At 59.5% G+C, this 19,647-nt stretch overlaps 1 protein-coding gene across 3 annotated transcripts; it reads right to left on the bottom strand.

Moving 5' to 3' along the window:
* Positions 1-976: 976 nt before the first annotated feature.
* MDFI (MyoD family inhibitor) lies at positions 977-17,202 on the bottom strand. 3 transcript variants are annotated; one of them, XM_043591369.1, is made up of 5 exons: positions 16,938-17,202; positions 15,240-15,326; positions 7,359-7,541; positions 4,169-4,393; positions 977-1,782 (listed from the first exon to the last, which is right to left on the bottom strand). In XM_043591369.1, exons 2-5 carry the CDS (start codon positions 15,313-15,315, stop codon positions 1,526-1,528), a joined length of 741 nt encoding a protein of 246 aa, XP_043447304.1. In that variant the 5' UTR covers positions 15,316-15,326; positions 16,938-17,202; the 3' UTR covers positions 977-1,525. The 3 variants fall into 3 exon arrangements, with proteins under 3 accessions (XP_043447304.1, XP_043447305.1, XP_043447303.1); XM_043591370.1 differs by lacking the exon at positions 16,938-17,202 and adding an exon at positions 16,213-16,298; XM_043591368.1 differs by lacking the exon at positions 16,938-17,202 and adding an exon at positions 15,467-15,644.
* Between the last annotated feature and the right edge of the window lie 2,445 nt (positions 17,203-19,647).

The raw sequence follows: 19,647 nt of genomic DNA, 5'->3' as shown, positions 1-19,647 counted from the left end.
CACCACCTCTTATTACCTCCTCCTGCTACAACTGTACCCCCCTCCCAAAGTCATGGGCTGCTCCTTCGTAGGACACTCCTTAAGAGAGTTGAGATTTCATCTGGCCCTTTTTCTGAGCTCCTTCCTTCCAGAATTCCTCCGGGCCATTCCAGCCTTTGTTCCTGGAAGCGGTGCCCACCCATTTCTCAAGTTTACAAGGCCTTCTGCAGCCCTGTCTTCTCCTCAAGATGGTACAAGTCCAACCTCGGGATGTTCTCTCTCTCACTCACTCTGGGCCCCTCCTGACGCTCTCCTGGTCGGGGATGGGGTAGGGAAGGCTCAGCCCAGCCAGGCCTCCCCAGTGTTGGAACCCCCTCCTGCAGTGCTCAGTGCTGTCCTGCCTTGCAGACAAGGAGGGCTCTGGCCATGGGGCCTCCCAGGCTTCTGCTAGTCCTGCCAGTTTTCTTCTTCCTCAGGCCCCCTGACAATCAGGGGACTGGAGGCTGGGCTGAGTGACCCCCATGCAAGCCACGCTTGCTTTCCGGGGCCAGCCGGGGGGCAAGCCCAGGCTGCGCCGTCCTGAGTCGACCCCTCCCCGGACACTGCTCTGCCACCGACACAGGCGGCACCCAAGCTTCAGAGCCATCACGGAAAGGGCTTCGAGAAGCAGGAGTCAGCAGGAGATTAATTAATCAAAACCCGAACACATCTGTTGTTAATTAATTCTATGCCAAGGGTTAACTCTTCCCTCCCTGGACTTCCCCCCTTCCCTTTGATGGGAAGAGGGAAATAATGGTGGGGAGTCTGGACCCTTGCTGCCTTTCGGGGGACCGTGAAGGAGGGAGGGGAACATGAAGAGAAGGGACCCCACAAGGAAGGCTCATCCATTTGGGTGCTTTGTGTGTGTGTGTGTGTGTGTGTGTGAGGGGGGAGGTGGGTGTTTGCTTCGGAGTCTCGGGGTCCGTGGACTCGTGAGTAGTCACGAGAGCCGAGGAAATCTGAGCTGGACAAATAACTTTATTTACAGCAACAAATAGAACAGACCCTCCCTCCATTCCCTCCCTCTCCCCCCTTCCAGTCTTCTCTATACTGTTCCCGTCCCTTCTGGCCCAGCCCTGCCCTCTGGGGGACTTCGGGGGTCACCGCAGGGGTCAGGCCCCCACGGGTCCCAGGAAGGAGACTGGGGAGGGGCTTGGCCCAGGGCGGGCTGGGGTGTCTCACTTCACATTTTGCTGTCCTCGGAGCCTGGGTGGCGGGAGGCGGGCGCCAGGGGCGGTGAGAGGTAGAGGAGCGCACCGCCCGCCGACCCCGCCTCCCCCGCGTCCCTGCGCCCCACGTTCACAGTGTTCCGCAGCCCAGGCCGCGGGGCCAGGCGCGGCTCCCACCCCAGCCCGCCCGCCGGGTGTCCGGGGCCACCGTCGGTCCCGGGAACCGCGAGGAGGCGGCGCTGCAGCGGCCCCGCCCCCCCGCCGCCTCCGCGGAGGTGGCCTCGCGCGTCCCCGCCCCCGGGCTGCGGGCGCGAGGGACCCTGCGGGGGCGGCGGCGGTCAGGAGGAGAAGCAGAGGCCGCAGCACTCCATGCAGATCTCCAGGCAGTCGGCGGACTCGCAGCAGGCGTCCACGATGCCGCAGTCCAGGTCGCAGGGCAGGTCGCAGTCGGCGCACTCGCCGGAGCCACAGCAGCAGCAGCAGAGGCACGAGTCCTCGGAGCTGCAGGAGCCGCACGTGGCGCAGTCCAGGACGATGTTGCACAGCGTCAGGAACTCGCAGAACAGGCAGGACAGGATGCAGTGGACGCAGCAGTCTGCGGGCACGGGTGGGGGGACAGGGCCGTGAGACAGCCGAGGGGCCAGGGACCCAGCCACAGGGGGCTCACGAGCGCTCCCCCTACCCTCCCACAGCTCAGAGAAATGGGGATTCTTTCCAGGGCATGACCCCAAGGCACAGAGAGTTACATGCACCTGCCCCGCTGGCTTCAGAGCCAGGGTCTGAGCCCAGGCGGTCTGGATCCCGAGGCTCGCTCTACGACACCCTGAGTCATTTATTTAACACACGCACCGAGTGGTAGCCCGTCCCAGGCACTGTTCTAAGTGTTGGGCATGAATGAAACTCATTTAAACTTGCAAGGATTCCATGAGATGGGGCCACTCTTAGCCCCGCTCTGCAGATGAAAAAACTGAGGCACAGAGAAGTCTCTTCAAACTAGACCCAGCAGAATCCTGCCATTCTGCTGCTCTCTCACTGGTCGCCCCACTCCCTGCCTTTGACTACCCCTCCCTGCACCCACTCCCCACACAGTAGCCCAGAGGGACCCTTGCAAAACCTCAGTGGAGTCCATCCCTCCTGTGCTCAGAGAGATCTCACAGTGGCCCCCACGGTCCCACGTGACCTGATCTCCTCCCACACTCTGTCCTCCTGGATCACTCTGCTGTGGCTTTCCACAACCACCATCTCTGTGACCTGCTGGCCGCACCCCAGCTCCTTCAGCCCCGCCCCTGGGCTGCTTCGCCTCCTCCCTACCCCCAGGACTTATCACCTTCCATGGCTCTGCACAGCTTTCTCCTCCTACTAACATGTAAGGCAGGCATCTTTGTCCGCTGTAGTCACTGGCATGTTACTAGTCCCTAGAAGGTGCCTGACATCGAGGTAAGTAAATGGTAGCTGAATTAAGCGTGAGCCTACCCTTGGGCAGCCAGCGGGGAAACGGTGGAGCTGGGAACCCAAACCAGGCAGGCTGGTTCCACTCAGTGTGCTGCCAGGATGCTGAGCTGGCATCCCTCCCAGGGGCTGGGCACGCGGCAGGTGGGCCCCTGGCCTCCCCTCCAGAGAGTCTCACACCACGGGGGATCTGACTCTCCCGCCTCATTTCTGTGTGGAGGGACTGTGTGGAGGGACAGCTCGGAGCCCCTGCAACCTACCTGCAAACTGAACGAGGGCGTTCTCTTCAAATGCAGATCCGATGGAAGTCACTACCTTGTTTAAAACCTTCAATGGCTCCCTATTGCCTTCCAGATAAAGTCTAGGTCCAGGGTAGAGTTAACTAGGTGCCTCCCACCCCCAGAGCCCCTGCCTTTTTGGAGTCTCACCTTTCCCCATTCCCTACATAATTTCATGATCTAGCCAAACTAGCCATTTCTCACTTCTGTGTTAATGCCCCTCCTGGCTAGATACTCCTACTCACCCTTTAAAGCTTGCTCAGACACCTCGGGAGCCTGCCCAGACTCGTCCTAACCCAGCTTTCTGGGCTGGTGTGGGGTCCCCTGGGGTTGTTTGCATAATCTCCAGTGTGTGGCTTTGTCAGTGTATTTATCACCCCACATGGTGATTACCTGTTTGTCTTTCTCATGAGAGCTTTAGAGGCCACGGACTGGTTACCCAGCACAGGGCCTGGCTCGTAGCAGATGCGCAGTACATTTTAAATGAATGAACACTCCCTTCATAATTAAGACTGTTGGGCAGAATCTGTTCTGTGGGAAAGTTGGTGAACACATTACGTGCAAATGTGCACATTGAATCCTGTTTGCAGAAGACCAGGCCGGACGGAGTCCCCCGGAGTGGACGGGGCTCACTTAAAAATTCTGGGGTGAAGGTCAAGTACCACTGAGCTACAGGGGGCCATCACCCATGCTGAACTGATGCCTCATGAGGCGGGAAAGCTGGCTGCCCAGGGCGGCCCTGCAGAGGCCCCTCTGCATTGCAGGAACGATGGCTGGCGTATCTGGGTTCTCTGACTTCCCGCCGCACCACGGCGCCCCCCCCCCCACCCCTGCCGGAGCACACGGTCCTCGCTGCACCCCCATGTGAGTATCTGATGATGGTGCCTCATTTTATTCTGCTGGGTGTCCTGCTCTCACTAAACAGAGGGTCCATTCCTTGAGGGAAGCTGTGTTTCCAGAAATGGGGTGGCTTACACAGGCTCAGCCCACATGGTTTTCTTCCTTGTTACGGCAACTCTCCGTGAGCAGAGATGGGGAGGGGCTGGTCTTGAGAACGCAGCTGTGCCTCGATTTACCCACCAGGTGTAGTTGGTCAGATTCCCAGGCCAGTCTCCTGGGCCCTACCCAGAGGTTCAGAGCCGGTAGGCCTGGCGTGGGGCTGAGACTGAACTTCTAACGAGCAACCTGGTGAAAATGCTGCTGCATCATGCCTTCGGAGGCCTCTCCCAGGGAGAGGTGGGATGGGGTGCTTACCTTCCTGCGCCTGGAGGGGGATCTGGGAGGCAGCAGATTTGGTGCTGCTCTTGCCCTTCTTGCTGCCCTGGCTGGCGAGAGACGGGTGCGTCTGCAACTTCCGGTGGGCCTTGGGGCCACCCAGGGCACCATTCCCCGCCCGCCTGGTGCTGCCCAGCTCCGAGGGGTGGCCTGAGCCATTCGCCACTAGAGGGGTGCAGCCCAAGGGGTTCCCCTGAGGCTGGCCTAGAGAGATAATGAGAAAGGTTAATGGGGGACCCCGGCGTGGGGGGCCACAACCTCCCAGAGCTCTGGCCCGGTCCTTAGATACACCACAGGCCAACTAGCCGGCCTTGTATTCTGCATATGGGGAAACTGAGGCCCAGAGAGCAGAACTGACGTGCCCGGAGGCACACCAGGAAATAGGAGAGTTGAGCCTGGCCCATGACTCCCAGGCCAGTGCTCCCTCCAGAAAAGACAGAGGTGCAAGGCAAGAGGAGGGACTCAGAGCCCTGGACCCCATCTTCTTACCCCACATGAACTCCATTCTCCTGCCCTTGGAGTCCCGGGGTTTTGGCAAGAGGGGCGGTGGTCAGGGGTAAGGACTGTTTGGCTGGGGTGAGGAAGGACAGCAGCGAAGCAGTTAACCTTCACCTCGGCCCCTGCCAAGCCCCCAGCTGTTTTTGCCCTTCGTGTGCTGGGTGATTTATTGGAAACATCTGTTTGGAGATGAACGCCCTGGCCCTGGACTCCAGGGGCCCTCACAGCCCCTCTCTTCCCCTCGGCTCCCCTGCCCTGTCCGCCTCTGTGGGGTGGCTGGCAGAGTCTGCTGTGGGGCCCTGGGGTCTGGGTGAGAAGGGTGACAAGGGAAGAGAGGCCAGCGGTGGGGGAGGGGGGGCCCCCGAGGCCAGGAATTCTCTGAGTCCCCATCTCAGGCTGAGGGACCAAACTTCAGCTTCATCAGTGGGGTACAGGGAAGCTGGGTCTGGGGAGCCCCCCCAAAGCACCCAGTCCCTTTCCTCACCTCAGGTTTGCTCACCTGGATGGCATGGTTCTGTTCACAAGAGATGAGGGGAGGTGTGTATGTGTGTGTGTGTGTGTGCGCGTGCGCACGCACGCGCGCGCGTGTGTGTGTGTGTGTGTGTGTGTGTGTGTGTTTGGGGAGGGGAGGGAGAAGCAGAGCTCTGGGACCCCTCAGCCACTCAGGGCTGCTGACCCCTGGGGAGGACTCTGTAAATGTGTAAGTGCGGGACACTTCCATCTGTACGCACTGGGGTCTGGGTCCCCGAGTCCCGGCAGGCTGAGGAGAGGGGAAGGTGGCCTCAGAGCGTCCCCTGACTGGGGAAGCGTCCCCTGGTTGGGCCTTCTAAGAACTGGTGGTGGTCACGTCCAGTCAGGGAGCACTGACTGCTCGCCTCCACCCTTCTAAGCACTTGTCATGCTGATTCTCTCACCAAAGCCTCTGAGTATCTCCATAGGGCAGGACCCAACTTTCACAGAGGAGGAAACAGAGTCCTAGAGGAGTACAGTAACTTGTCCAAGGTCCCACAGCTAGTAAATGTCGGAGGTGGGCCCGGCCTGGAGGCTAAGAGCTGGGTCTCGGGACGCAGAGGCAGGAAGGGAGGAGAGGCTGGGAGACGGAGGACTGGGGAATAGCTGCTACATCACAACCATCACTAGTCTCGGAACTAGTAGCTTACGTGTGGAGCTATGATGAGGTACCAGCACCGTGCCGAGAGCTTTCTGTGTCGTAGTTGTGACAGATCGACTATTACCGGCCCCATTTCACAGATGAAAAAACTGAGGTGTGGAGAGGGTAAAACCTGCCCAAGATTCCACAGCGAGGAAGTGGAGTGGGGAGGGGATGGAGGCTGTGAGAAAGGAGCCGAGGACCAGGTGGGGAGTCAGGAGAGGATGGGAGCAGGGCTCTGGAGCAGCTCCACGCTGGGAGCCTTTGGCCCTGAGGTGTGGCTGGTGCCTGCATCTGGGTAAACAGGGGTAAGGCCATGGGAAGCAGCCAGGCCTGAATCATCCTGTTCCCACCTCTTGGCCCCGTGGTGGCGGGAGACCGGCCCGAGTCCTTGGCCAGCTTCCGTGCCCCCTGCCCTGATGCCTAAACATGGGCACAGTGACCAGAGGGCGGGAGTGTGTGGTGAGCTGAGGGCCCTGGGAGGTTCGGGCAGACACAGAGCTTGCCTGTGGCCATAGCCATGGGGGTGGCCGTGGGGACTGAGTCACAGAGCAAACACTCGGGCCCATAGACACAGAGGTGTCTGTCCGACTCCCATCCAGGCCCCCTCCTCTGTGGCCACGGCGCTGACCTCTTTCTCTCAATTCTGCTGGTGGGTGTGTCTAGAGGAGGCTGAGGGCAGTGCGCTAGCAGGATTTAGTAACCCCGACTTCCAGGGAGTCCAACTTAGCCCCAGATGCCCTGGCTGAAGGCAGCTCCCTGCTGAGCCCTGCCAGCTGGGCAGGAAGGCATAGGAGAGAGCACTGGGCCGGGAGACCCGAGTTCCCCAGCTGTGTCCAGGCTGAGTGGTTCTGTGTGCCTCAGTCTCCTCATCTGTAAAATGGACTTGGCAAGAGCTATCCTGCTGCCTCGCTACAGGCTGCTTTGAAGAGCTCGTGAGATCCTTTAGGGAGAGAAGGTTGGAAAGGGCAAATGTGTCTACGGATTTTGTGGATCTTATTATTAAATACAAATGGCTCTGGCTGCCCCTCCGCCTCTCTCGAGAGCGAAGGGGAAGAATTCCCTCCCTCCAGGACCTCCTCGGAGGCCTCCTCGAGCCAAGCCTGGGGGTGGGCTCCCTTCTGCCCAGGGCAGCTGGGGGCTCCTCTCCTGCCTCTTCACCCCTGACGCCCGGAAAGGTGGGATCCAGCGGGGCTCTGCTCTGGCTCCCTGCCCCCAGCACCCCCAGCCCCCTTCTTCCTTTCATATGGCCACACGCCCTCTTGTCCTGAACCATATCGCCTGGAGCCTGTCCACACTCCTTGTGAACTGATCTTATACCAGTCATTTTGTCTGTGGCGGTCTCTTTCCTAGACAGAAAGGACAGCGACCATGCCTTTCTGTCGCCCACCCCTCAAGGTCCTGGCCCTGTGCTAGGCTCCCGCGGGCGACGGCTGCGTTTCCGCCAGCCCGTATGAATCGGATTCCCTGGCGCGACCCCTCCATGTTGCCACCTGCATCCCCTGGCTCCCTAGGACTCACGTGTCACAGCTTCTGTGGGGCCATCGAGGTCAGTGCTGTCCAGGGCCTGAGGGGCCCCAGGGCCATTGCCTTGGGGCATGGGGGGTGCCGCCTCTTCCAGGGAGTCCTCCTCTAGCGCTGCCTCCACAGGGTGCGTGGATCCTGTTACTACCTCCAGCTCAGGCAGGAGGGGTTGGGTCTGGGCTAGAGAAAAATCAGACGACGAAGGTATATTTTCCTGGTGCCCTCCTGTCTGCCCAGCCCTGGTCCCCTTCCCACAGCCCAGAATGCCATGAGCCCTCATTCTCTGTCTCTTTGTACCAGCTACCCAGCCCTTACCCTATCTGGCAACAGTGCCAGGCTCCAAAATAGAAAGTTCCCAAAACAAAACCCACGAGTGATCAAGGGTGTGTGTGTGTGTGTGTGTGTGTGTGTGTGTGTGTGTATGCGTGCACGTGAGTGCATGTTTTTACATGTGTCCGTGTGGTTGTCAGGGAAAGGGGCCAGAGATGTGCAGTGTTTTTTTTTTTTTAATGTTTGTTTATTTTGAGAGAGAGAGAGACAGAGAGAGAGAGAGAGACAGAGACAGAGAGCACGAGTGGGGGAGGGGCAGAGAGAGAGGGAGCCGGAATCCCAAGCAGGCTCCTTTCTGTCAGTGCGGAGCCCGATGCGGGGCTCAGTCCCACAGACTGCAAGATCATGACCTGAGCCGAAATCAGGAGGCGGATGCTCAGCTGACTGAGCCACCCAGGCGCCCCAGCGATGTGCAGTATGAAGGGAAGTGGGGAGAGGAGGCAGAACCGCGGAGCAGGAGAGAACAGACAGATGGTCAGTGATGGAGAGTAGGGACAGGCATCGAGAGTGATGGGGGTGGGGGGCTCATGACTTCAGCTCAGGTCATGATCTCGTGGTTTGGGGGTTCGAGCCCTGCATCAGTTCAGAGCCTGCTTGGGAGTCTCTCTGCCCCTCCCCCACACTCACTCTCTCTTTCTCAAAATAAATTAAAAAAAAAAAAAAGAGTGACAGGGGAAGAACCAAAGGGACAATGAAAGGTAGAAGCAGAGAGAGAGAGAGACAGCATCAGAAGGCAGGTTTGGGCACCGAAAGAGGGAGCCCCTAGAAGCCCCATGACAGACAGCCTGGGACAGGAGGGAGGTTCAGTAGAGAGAAAGTGAGGGGGAGGCAGGTAAGGATGGGGACAGAGGCAGAGGCGACAGAGAAGGGAACATGGTTACCGGAAGGGCGAGAGTGACAGATAGGGTGAAGCCCGGTCAAATAGAGAGGATGAGAGCAGGAGAAGGGATCAGAGACCTGGGGGTGAGGAGAAGGACGGGCCTGAGGCGGAGGGGCTGGGCAGGAAGAGAGGCAGGGAGCCGGCCCAGGAGGCTGGGAAGAGGCGGACCGCAGCCACATGTAATTACAGTGAGGAGCTCAGCCCCTCAGTGCAGGGTGGGCGGAAGGCAGAAATGGAGCAACCTTCAAACCCACAGCTCCTGAGGTGGCAAGACTAGGGCCCCCTGGGCCCAGGGCAAGAGGGTTAGGGGGATGGGAGGTAGGGGAGGGCGGCAGAAAGGGGCCTGGACTCCCAATCCCCCTGGTGCCACCCCTGGGGTGCGGGAAGGCCTGACTGAGGGTAAGCTGGGAGCCGGGAGGGTGAAGTCGGGGGTCATGGGGCCCCGGAGCCAGGCGGGCAATTACAGGGTATAGGGTGCAGCCTGATCCTGTCATCAGACCACCGGTTGTGTATTCAGGGTAACAGGGGCTCAGAGAGGGTGCTCCCCGCCCCCCCCCTCCCCGCCACTGCATGCCATGTTGGAAGCAGGGGAGACGTAGAAACAAGAGACACAGAGAGACACAGAGACCACAAGGGCACAGGGAGAGGAGAGCCACAGGCAGAGAAGGAAAAGAAAGGGCAGAAACCCAGAGAGTAAATGATCAACACCCGCCTGTGCCCACCACACAAAGTGACCGAGAGAGACACGCCCAGAGCGACCGAGAGATAGACAAAGACTAGTCTTGGAAACAGAGACGGACTCAGTCACAGAGAACACAGGGGCGTGCATACGCTGTCCTTCTCTGTCCTTCTCCAAAAGAAGGGGGTAGGGAGAGGAGGGTGATCATTAGAGGAGTCGATGAGGGCTGGGCATGCAGGTCTGGGGGGTGGAGCAGCCGGAGGGGAGGGATCCATCCAGGGGCTCCGCTGCCTCCCTGGGCCCCGAGCAATCCTTGTTCCAAAGATCCTGGTCCCCATGGCCAAGGGGATGAGGCCCCGGGAACCCAAGTAAACAGGACAGACAGCACTAGACTGAGGGATGTGCTCACACCTGCCTGGGAAAACCACAGGCCCTTCGAAGAGACAGGAGCCGGGGCGGGAGAGGGGCGCAGGGCTCCTGAATCTTTGGAGGGCAGCACAGTTATGTGTTGGGCGCCCCTCACGGTGACCATGGCTGCTCCAGGGAGGCAGGGGGAGGGTTCCCTCCAGCCCCACCCACTCTTTGGGCCCTGTGAAAGCCCCCTCACTACCTGGGGTAACGAGAGCAGAGTCAAACGCCTTCTGGAAGATCATACGGGTGGGACAAGGGGAGTAGGTGAGCACAGAGACACCCGGGGAGGAGCAATGCCTACCAGATGGCACCTCTCCTAGCCCTGAGCCTGGTCTAGACAACAGCTCAGACACGGCTCCTGGGGGCTAAGACCAAGCTGGCGCGAACATGGAGGTTCAGGGTTTGAGTCCTAACTCCCAGGAAGGGAGGAGCCTGACCCATTCCAGCCTTTGGCCCTAGAGACACCGTGCCATGGCCCTGACAGCCAGCACTGTCCCTCCCATGTGGTGTCATGAAAAAGGCCTGAGCATGGAGCTGGAAGACCCACGCCCTGGCTTTTATCAGTAACCAGCTTGGGCAAGTGACCAGAACTTGTGTTCCCTTATGTGTAAAGACAGGTCCTAGTGCTTATCCCTCAGGGTTTCAAAGAGTAGATGAAATGTTCAGCAGTCCCCGGGCATGTAGGGGGCCATTCATGAACCTCTCCTCTCCCTTCCTTTCCTTTCCTCCCTCCCTTCCTTCCTTCCTTCCTCCCTTTCCTCCCTCCCTTCCTTCTTCCCTCTCTCCCTTTCCTTTCTTTCTTTCTTCCTTCCTTCTTTCTTTCCTTCCTTCCTTCTTCCCTCCCTCTCTTCCCTTCCTTCCTCGCTTTCCTTCCTCCCTCCCTCCCTTTCCTTCCTTCCTTCCTCCCTCCTTCCCCTTCCTCCCTTCCTTCCTTCCTTCCTCCTTCCCTCCCTCCTTCCCTTCCTTCCTCTCTCCCTCCCTTTCCTTCCTCCCTCCCTTTCCTTCCTTCCTTCCTTCCTTCCTTCCTTCCTTCCTTCCTTCCTTCTTTCCTCCCTCCCTCCCTCCTTCCCTCCCTTCCCTTTCCTTCCTTCCTTCCTTCCTTTTCTTCCTTCTTCCCTCCCTCCCTCCGTCCCTTTCCTTCCTTCCTTCTTTTCTCCCTCCCTTTCCTTCCTTCCTTCCTTCTGCCCTCCCTCCCTCCCTCCGCCATTGGTTTAACGTTTATTAAGCAGCTATAATGCAACTTACAATACGTCAAGTGCTGGGTAGACTAAAATGAGACAGACCAGGTCACTGCCCCAGGAGTTCTCTGTGGGGGAGGGGGGGCGGTCACACACACTGAGGGGCAGGAGGTACCCTAGGCTGTGGAAGCACAGAAGATGGGCACTCATCCAGGGGTGAGTGTGCGTGCTGTGTCTCTAGGACATTTCCCGGAGAAGACAACGACCACACTGGGTCTTGGATAATCAGCAAAGAAGGGGAAAAAGACATTTCAAGAATAGCAGCGGGAAGCCAACATCCCAGGGTGAACGGTTACATCGTGAACAAGGGAAGCCACAGTCATTTGGTGGCGTTGAGGCTGGTGAGCCTAGAGAACTGGGGCCTTGTGGTCGCTTCCCAGGCTTTCTCCTGAGGTCACTGGGGTGCACCGGGATGACACCATCCGTTCTGCCACAGAGGGAGCCAGGACTGCAGCTCCCTTGGCCCCCCTCCAGGGTTGGAAAGGGATAAAGGTGAGAAAGCGGGGTTAGGGAGACTGGTCCCCATTTCTGCCCTCCACCCCTAGTGTCGCCACTCTCTGGCGGTCTCTCCTTGTAGGTCACCTATGGGGCTGGTGACCTCGAGGCCAGTGCAGACAGGAAGTTAGACAGCCCAGCCCAAGTTCCGAGGAGGCCCTCCTGGAGGAAACGGGCCATTCTGGGGCAAGGCTCAGACCTGGAAGGTTATGAGGGAGGAAAGACAATCCACTCCAGTCATCGTGACCTGGAAACACAGAGGACAGGCCTCCTGGAGTGAGGAGGGGACCCAACAGACACGACCCCGAGGGCACAAGGAACTCGTGCTGAGTGCCCAGAGACACAGAAGCAAAATGAGGAAGCATTAAGAAGTGGCAGGGAGACCTGAGCTATGACCGAGATACTACTCAGATGGCCCAGTGCCCAGGTGCTGGACCAGGAAACAGCTTTCCCTAGAAGCCCATGGAGCAGAAAAGTCAGACGAGAGGTGGAGCTCAAGTGCTCAACCAAGAGACCAAGCCCCAGCCCTGCATCTCTCTCTAGGGTCTCCATCCACAAGAGGGAACTATAGAAAGGCAGCAGTCCCTCTGCCTTGACACACTTTCTTCCCTGACACAGGATAGGGTTCAAGCCAATGCCCTGAGTTCTGGAAAGGCCTCCCAGAAGGGAGCGGAAAAGTCCCGTTTAAATCTGCAAGCCCAAGAGGGAAGGTAGAGAGACCCACAACTTCAGCAGGATCCCTGGGGGCTCCTTCCTCCTGCTGTCCTCCAAGGTGAGGGGTGCTCCTGGACCGCAGAGTACGGGGAATTTCTTTCGGTGGGATGGGTGCACTCTGGGGCCCTTGTTCCGGAGCTCCAATGCCTGGTCTCTCAAACCCAGCCCTCTCCATTATCTTGTGAGCAGTGGATTCAGGCTGCTCCCCCTTGGACTTCTGCCCGTCTCTGGAGAGGGACAGGATCTCTCTGCTCAGAGGGTAGGGACTGGAACCTCGGACCCCAGTCTCTACTTGGCCTGGCATTCAAGGCCCCTCAGTCTACATCTTCAGCCTGATGAATGGACAGGGATTCTGTTTCCAGGCAGCTGGACCTCTCCATGGTCTCAGGTCACCACCGAGCCTTCTGACCAATCCACCCTTGCTTACACACTCCTCTTGACCGGAAGGCCCTACCCCTCCCTTCTCCCACTCCTCCAATCCAACCTATCCTTCATGGCCCAGCTCCAGCTTCACCCTTTTCTCTAGAAAGCCTTCCCTTGATCTTCAAGCCAATAGTCCCTCCTTGGAGCGGCCCCTCTCCTGAGAACTTAGGACCCATTTAACACCTATTGTTACTTATATCTCACAGTGAGGTCACAGCTCCTTGACCAGACAGACTGCAACCCTTCCCAGCTTGCTCCCGTGGTGTCATGGTTCATCTCTGCACCCCCAGTGGGCACTCGACAAATATTCCATTGGTGAGGACTGAGTCCTGGAATTTGGAATGCCCCAGGTCAGGGGCAGGAGGGAGAATGAAGGGGTGAGGATTAGGGGTAGCACTTGGCTCCAGACTCCAAGAAGGCGAGAATGTGAGCTCACTGGATGCACACTTGTGACACATCAGTCCCAATCCCAGCCACCAGGCTGAGGACTAAAGACAGCTTGAGCTGGCCAGTTAGGCTGGGTCGGGTTGGTTTTATTTTAGGTCTGAAGGCTCCAATTCCCCAGGAAATTCAATTTAGAACCAAAAGCAGGAATGTGACGCCCCAGTGCTGGACAGAAATCTGTCGTGGGTAAGGGAGCCAGGCTCTCCGGGGCTCACAGGGGTGGGTGGGGAGGAGGTACTGGGGGAGCCAAGGGTGTGGGGGCTTGGCCACTTGCCCCAGCCAGAGCTACCCTGAGTCCCCTTGCACCCCGTCTGCATCTTGGGTGGCTGAGGGAGGAGGGGAACTTGCTCCGAGGCTGTCCTGCCAGCAGGGCCCCCAGAGGCAGCGCTCTGGCCTTGCTGTTCTGTCAGCCCTCAGCAGGGAGTGTGGGGGATTCTGGTCTCGGCGTCTGTGGGGTTTTGGCTGGGTCTCCTGCGGTTTGGGCTTCCTGGGCAGCAGGGTTCTTTCTCCCAAGGCGGCAGAGCCAGGCCTCCTCGAGTTATGAAAGCCACATTGTCTGGCCCAGCTCAGGCTGGGGAGGGGGCTCGCTGGGGCTCTGGGTCGGGGGAGCCTTAAGTTACAGCCTAGAGTTTACCCCTCCAGGTGGCCCACCCTTCCTGAGCACATCCACCCCCCTCGGCTCCCTGCTAGCACTCGGAATGGGTCACACAGGAGAGTCGAGCTTGCAAGGAGGTAGTGGGGGAGAGAGCGGAGAAAACAGATGAGCAGAGAAAGAAGGCAGGGCGGGAGAGAGAGGGTGGGAGAGAAAGAGGAGAGGCCCAGAAAGTGAGGAGGGGTGAGAGAAGCCGAGAGGGAGAGAGGTTCCCAGACACAGAGAAAGATCCTTCCTGGCCCTCACCCCAACCTCTCTCTCCAGGCTGAAGAAGGAGTCCACTTCTTGGAGGAGCTTATTCTCCAGAAGTCTCTGCTCCAAGGGCCCCACAAAGAGGAGAGAGAATCTGAGGGCTAGTGGGGATACTCAGCAGGCACATAAGTCCCATCTTCGCGCTGGCCCTTGGCCAGACATCTCCCACTTGTCCTTGCCCCACTGAGGTGGCCCTGGGTGTGCACCAGATAGACCTGGGGAGGTGACAGACTCTCCAACAGGCACACAGGCCCCTATGGGCAGAGGTGGAGACTGAGGCCAGAGAGGGGAAGGAAATTGTCCAAGGCTACGCAGGGAGTTGGTGTCAGAGACCCAGGACCAGACCTTCTTTATTCAGAGTCTCAAAGAGAGGAGAAAGGGAGAGTGGGGGTGGGTGAGAGGAAGGCAAAAGAATATGAGACTAACCTAGAGCTGAAGTCCTGAAATCTGGGCCTAGATTCTTGTTTTCCGCCACACTGCCCCCCAACAAATCCCCACTTCTCCCGGGCCCCGCGTGCCACTGTGAGCCTCAGTTTACATCCGCACATGAGGAGAATGGACTGAGAGCCACAGCCTCAGGGCTCCCACCCCGTATCTCTCTGGGAGTCGCAAAGCCTTCCTGGGGTGGGAGGCTCCCGCAAGAATCCCAGAGAGGTTACAGACCCTGCGAGGTGGGGGAAGGGGCATTTCACTCCAACTATGGGCACTTGGTTGGAGTGTGTGTGTGTGTGTGTGTGTGTGTGTGTGTGTGTGTACGTGCTCGCCTGCAGGGTGGGAGCGGCGAGGCCCGGGTGGGGAGGAAGACGAGGGAGACAAGATGGCAAAGAGGGGAGGGGCCGGGTCCTGCAGCAGCTTTCGGCGGACAAAAGTTTTCTGGAAGCGCTAGGCTCTCGTTGGATTGGGGGAAGGGAAGGAGAGAAAGACTCAGACACCCCAACCCCAGCCTGAGGCCCCCATAAATATTTACACACTGGGCAGAAACGGTTGGGACACAAGTCCCAGACGGACAGACACCGCGGGGTGTGGGTGTGTGTGTGTGTGTGTGTGTGTGTGCGCGCGCGCGCGCGCCTGGTGTTGGGAGTGGGGGTAATTGGAGCCAGTTTGGCGCAGCCGCGGTCTCCATTCGGCCCTGCCCCCATCACCCCAGCCCTCTACTCTCCTTGGACCCAGTCCCCATACCCAGTCTCCTCACCCCCACCTCCACCCAAGCTCCCCGGAACCGTCTCCCCGCGTCTCCCGGAGGAGGAATGAGAATTAACAAATCCCCCCAACCAACTCCCCCACCCCCCCACCCCTCCTTCCCCCGGCTTGGCCGCCCACCCCGCTCCCTTCCAGTCTCGCTCTTCAGCCGCGGTCCTACCTGGGCCCGGGGCTGCGCTGGGGGCTCCATGGGGCGCGTCGCAGTGAGGGGGGCGCTGGCCACTCACCTGGGACATCGGCCCGGGACCTGCAGAAAACAGGGCTCAGCGGGCGAGGCCGACCTTCCCCTAGCGCCAGCAGGGGAGGGGGGAACGCGCAGGGGGGGGGTGTGATCGGGCCGCAGACGCGCGCCTCCCCCCTTTCCAGCGCGGTCCCCGACCAACTTACTCGTGCAAGCTGCGCGCTACTCGCTCAGCCGGCGGGGATCACGGCGCGGAGGCTGCCATGCGCGCCTGCGGAGGGCGCCCCAGCCGAGGGGCCGCTCGGCTCCCCGCCGCTCGCCCCGCGCCCCCTCCCCTCTCACTCGCTCCTTTCTCCCATTTCGGCGCCAGCTCGCTCCGCTCGCCCCCTTCCTTCTTCCTTCTCCCTCTCCAGCCCCCTCGCTCCTCCCCCGCTCGCCTCTCCCCTCCCCTCTTCCCAGGCCCACCCTCTCCCCGCCCCCTCCCCGGCTTCCCCGTCGCCCCCTCCCCCCCACCCCCACGTCCCTTCCCCGCGCCGGGCCGGGCGCTGCCAGGGCCGGACACGTCTGTCCGCGGGGCGCCGCGGCCGGAGCCCCCACAGGAAGCCGATTCCGCGCGTTTCCTCCGCGACTTCGGGGCTGGGCCCCAGTCTCCCCAAATCTCCGCCCGCCCCCAGGCCCAGCGCCCCGAGGGGCCGCACCAGGGGCCGCGCCCTCGCCTTCTCCTGCCCTAAACTCTGCAAAAGTTTTCGGGAAATCAGGAGAACGAGAGAGAGAGAGAGAGAGAGAGAGAGAGAGAGAGAGAGAGAGAGAAAACCGCTGTGACCACAACCACCTCGAGCCAAGGGTCTGAATAATTGTGGCCCCAAATCTCGTTGTCCCAAAGATGGGAGTGATCAAGGCCCTCGGGCACCCTTCGCCCACCCCCTCCGCCTGGGGCCTGGGGCTCACAGACCTCGTGCCCACTCCGCCAGAAGCTGTCCCTCCGGGAAATCCGGTTAGTGACCATCTAGCCTCCCGCGTCCGGTAGCAGCCCCGAGCATCCCTAATCCGCACCCCCCCCACCCCCGCCCCCTGCCCCGGCCCTGCCAGCTGTGCGTGGGAATTTGTGTCAGAAAACCAACTTTGGAGGCAAAGAGAGGTTCTCCGAGTTGAGCCCTTCTTTTGGCTCCAGACCGGAGTCTGAGGCCTTCCAAACTGCGGGTGTTCGGGAAAGAGAGAAAGGGCCCCTCCAGGCAGGGACAGCCCGACAGCATATCTGGAATCGCGAGCTGAGTCCCTCCTCGGGGCCGTGGGGACAGGAAGGAGCCGCCATCAGACAGCCCGAGGTGGGGGGTGGGGGGCGAGGACCTTCAGCGTGACCCCGGGACCAGGTCCCCGAGAATGGGGGAGGGCTTGGAGCCTGCGGCCCGCTGGGCGTGCCCGTGGGATGATCCTCAGGTGGGGCCGCCGCTGGGGTGACAGCGTCTGGGCCACACTTGACCCGGGCCGCCTCGGAGCCGAGTCTGGGCGCCCCACCACGCCGGCCAGTGAGCAATTAGGGAGGCGGCGGCGCCAGGCCAGTTCGCCTAATCCCGCCTTCCAGCCCGGGCTTGAAGCAGGGGGCTGGGACACCGGGAGCCGAGTGAGTGACTCGGGGCCTCTCCTCGGCCTCCTCCAGCCCCCGCAGTCGTTACTTACGCCGCTCGAAGGCCCCTGCGGCGCCGTCGCGGCAGGGGCAGGACTGCCGTAGCCCCACGGCGCTCGCTCGCCACGCTCTCGCCACCCGCGGCCGCGTCCCTGTGATGACCCCAGGTGGCTGCGACCGGAAAGGGGGGGGGGGGAGGGCCTGGAGGAAAGGTCCCGCTCCCGGGGCCGGGCTGCCTGCTGCGGGGCCCTGGCCTGGCGCCCCGGGAGCCAGCCCGGACCAGGCTGCGGTCTGGGAGCTCTGGAGAGCAGAGTGAACTCCCCCTTCCTGGCAAGGGCTGAGTCACCGGGACGCACCCGCGCCCGGCTCGGCGACTGCTGCATTCTTACCGGCTTACCTGGGCCAGCGGCGTGGGCCTCGCCCTCCTCCAAGGGGGTGGGGGGAACGTTGTCTCCAGGGACCGTCTCTGTCTGCCCTCTCCTGCACCACAGGGCCCCCTCTTCAACCACACCCCCTAGATGGGCACCGGTTCGCCCTTCTCAGTCTCTATCCAGGGCCCCTAAACTCTGGATCAGTCCAGTCCCCCGACCTTAGGGTCCCAAGTCGCCTGCGTGCGCCCAAGTCCTAGGAATCTGGCCCAGGACTAATATGTTTGTTTTGTTGGAAATGTAAAATAGGCTTTGAATCGAATCCCCCACATGCTGGTTTTACAGGTGTGCTCAGTTTGTGAAAATTCAGCAAGGTGAGCGTTTCAGGTACATGTGCTTCGTTGTGTGTTTATTATACATGAATAAAGGTTTAAAAAATCAACACTCATTGAAATCAACATTCCAGGACAGAGCACAGTAGGATGTGATTGATGGCCAGGTGGTGGGCCTTGTCATGGGACTACAGTTCACATCCCAGCCCCACCATCCATACGTTTCCCTGGTGAAATCTTTGCATCTGTCTGAGCTTCAGGAGGGATGAATATTGGGGCCTTCGGTGTCGAACTCAATCCTTTCACTGTTGTCCAGGAGCAGGACTAGGGTAAGGTATACGGGGCACTTGGCTGGGGTGCAAAATTTAGAAGGATGCCAAGATACATAATGTTTTAATCCAATTATTTTAGTATTTAAAACACCCAAATCAGCAAATTCCAGCCCTGCCAGCTAGCTGCCTGTTTCCATAAATAAAGTTTTATTGGAACCAGGGCTGGGGTTAGAGTGAAGCCAGGGAGACAGGATCGTGCAAGTTCAGGGTTAGACCCTGCATTGATTTACAAAATGTTGGCATTTTGTGCACCGTGGATTTTTTGCATTAATTTTGATTTTTAGATATATTGCAGGAAGATACTGTTTATTGTCATTACGGTGTTTTCTTCTTCTTTTTTTAAAGTTCATTTATTTTGAGAACAAGAACAAGTAGGGGAGAGGCAGAGAAAGAGAATCCTAAGCAGGCTCCGCCCTGACAACGCGGGGCTCCATCCCACAACCGTGTGAGATCACAACCTGAGCCAATATTGAGAGTCAGACGCCCAACAGACTGAGCCACCCAGGTCCCCCTTCATTATGGAGTTTTTTCTGATGCCCCTTGACGTTTTTCATCTGAGCCAAGTGCCCTGATCACTCTAGGCCTTACACACCACTCTCCCCGAAGGACCTGGGTAGGACCCCAGGGCAAATGAGTGGAGGTTTAAGATGCCACTCCCACCCACTCACACACACCAGGCAGGCTCTGCTCCCCTTGTCCTGGCCTTGCTCTCCTGGGGCCCACTGATCGGTTCAGAGTAAAATGACAGTGGCCTCCGGGCTCTGTGAGATGGGTTCTTCCTACCTCCACCCTCGTCTCCCTCGCTCATTCTCTTCCAGCCTGGCTGCTTCCTGAGTTCCTGTGTTCTCCTTGCCTCGCGTGCCGGCCTCAGGGCTTCTGCTCTTAGTCTACTCTCTGCTCAGAATGTGCTTCCCCTAGATCTCCACACGGCCCCCTTCCTCACTTCCACGTCTCCTCTGCTTGTGTCACCTTCTCAGAGGCCGGCCGGGACCCCTCACTGTCCCCTCACACCACTTTCTTTTTCTTCACGACCTTTTCACCATGTTTTCTCTTCCACGTGTTTGTTTATCGGCAGGAGGAAAGCTCCGGGAGAGAGGGGACTCTGTCTCATCTGCCAGTGTATTCCCTGGAGGGCGTCTGCCACAGAGAGCCCAATAGATCAGTTTCCCAAGAGGCCGGAGGGGGAAGGGGCTGATTGCATGTCACACAGTGAATGGGTTGAAAAATCTTACTAAATCCCGGGTGTCTAGACTCCCAAACCAGTGCTCCTTCCAGCCTCCTGGGGCTTATCAAATCCCCTCCCCCCACCCAGAGCCCTCCGGGCAATGAAGGGTGACCATGACCCCATGGAGCTCTCCCATCTAGTCCTTTCTACACAATGCGCTCACAAGTCTGGCCCAGGCTCAGCCCCTGGTGTCCACCCTTTTCCAGTGTCCGGCAGGCATGCACAATTCTTCCCGGCTTCCTGTCTCTGGCTCAAGGCCAGTCGGGAGCGGCTGGGCCCGGTTCCGCAGCTGGATCGCAGCTGTGGTCTCTGCTGTGCCCGGGGGAATGGGGGACGGGACACTGTGGCGCAACCTCCCGGCAGAGGGCTGTGTAGAAGAGGGTGTGTTTGTGTGCAGTGGGGGCTGCCGGTTTGGAACTGAGAACCTCCAGCTCCCCTCCCTGGCTCCCTCCCTGATGGGCACCGTGTGGGGAATGGAGCTCTGATCCCCACCTTCCTGAAAGAGA

This window comes from Prionailurus bengalensis, chromosome B2 (assembly GCF_016509475.1).
Source record: "Prionailurus bengalensis isolate Pbe53 chromosome B2, Fcat_Pben_1.1_paternal_pri, whole genome shotgun sequence".
Taxonomy (NCBI): domain Eukaryota; kingdom Metazoa; phylum Chordata; class Mammalia; order Carnivora; family Felidae; genus Prionailurus; species Prionailurus bengalensis.
Note: the sequence above shows the minus strand (reverse complement) of the source record. Positions and strands in the feature narration are given on the sequence as shown.

Excerpts from the sequence above, each read along its gene's own strand:
- MDFI (XM_043591369.1), bottom strand. The coding sequence starts at position 15,315 with ATGTCCCAGGTGAGTGGCCAGCGCCCCCCTCACTGCGACGCGCCCCAT. Across the intron at positions 7,542-15,239 it reads CAGCGCAGCCCCGGGCCCAG|CCCAGACCCAACCCCTCCTG; the intron begins GTAGGACCGCGG and ends ATTTTTCTCTAG. Across the intron at positions 4,394-7,358 it reads CCCCACAGAAGCTGTGACAC|GCCAGCCTCAGGGGAACCCC; the intron begins GTGAGTCCTAGG and ends TTATCTCTCTAG.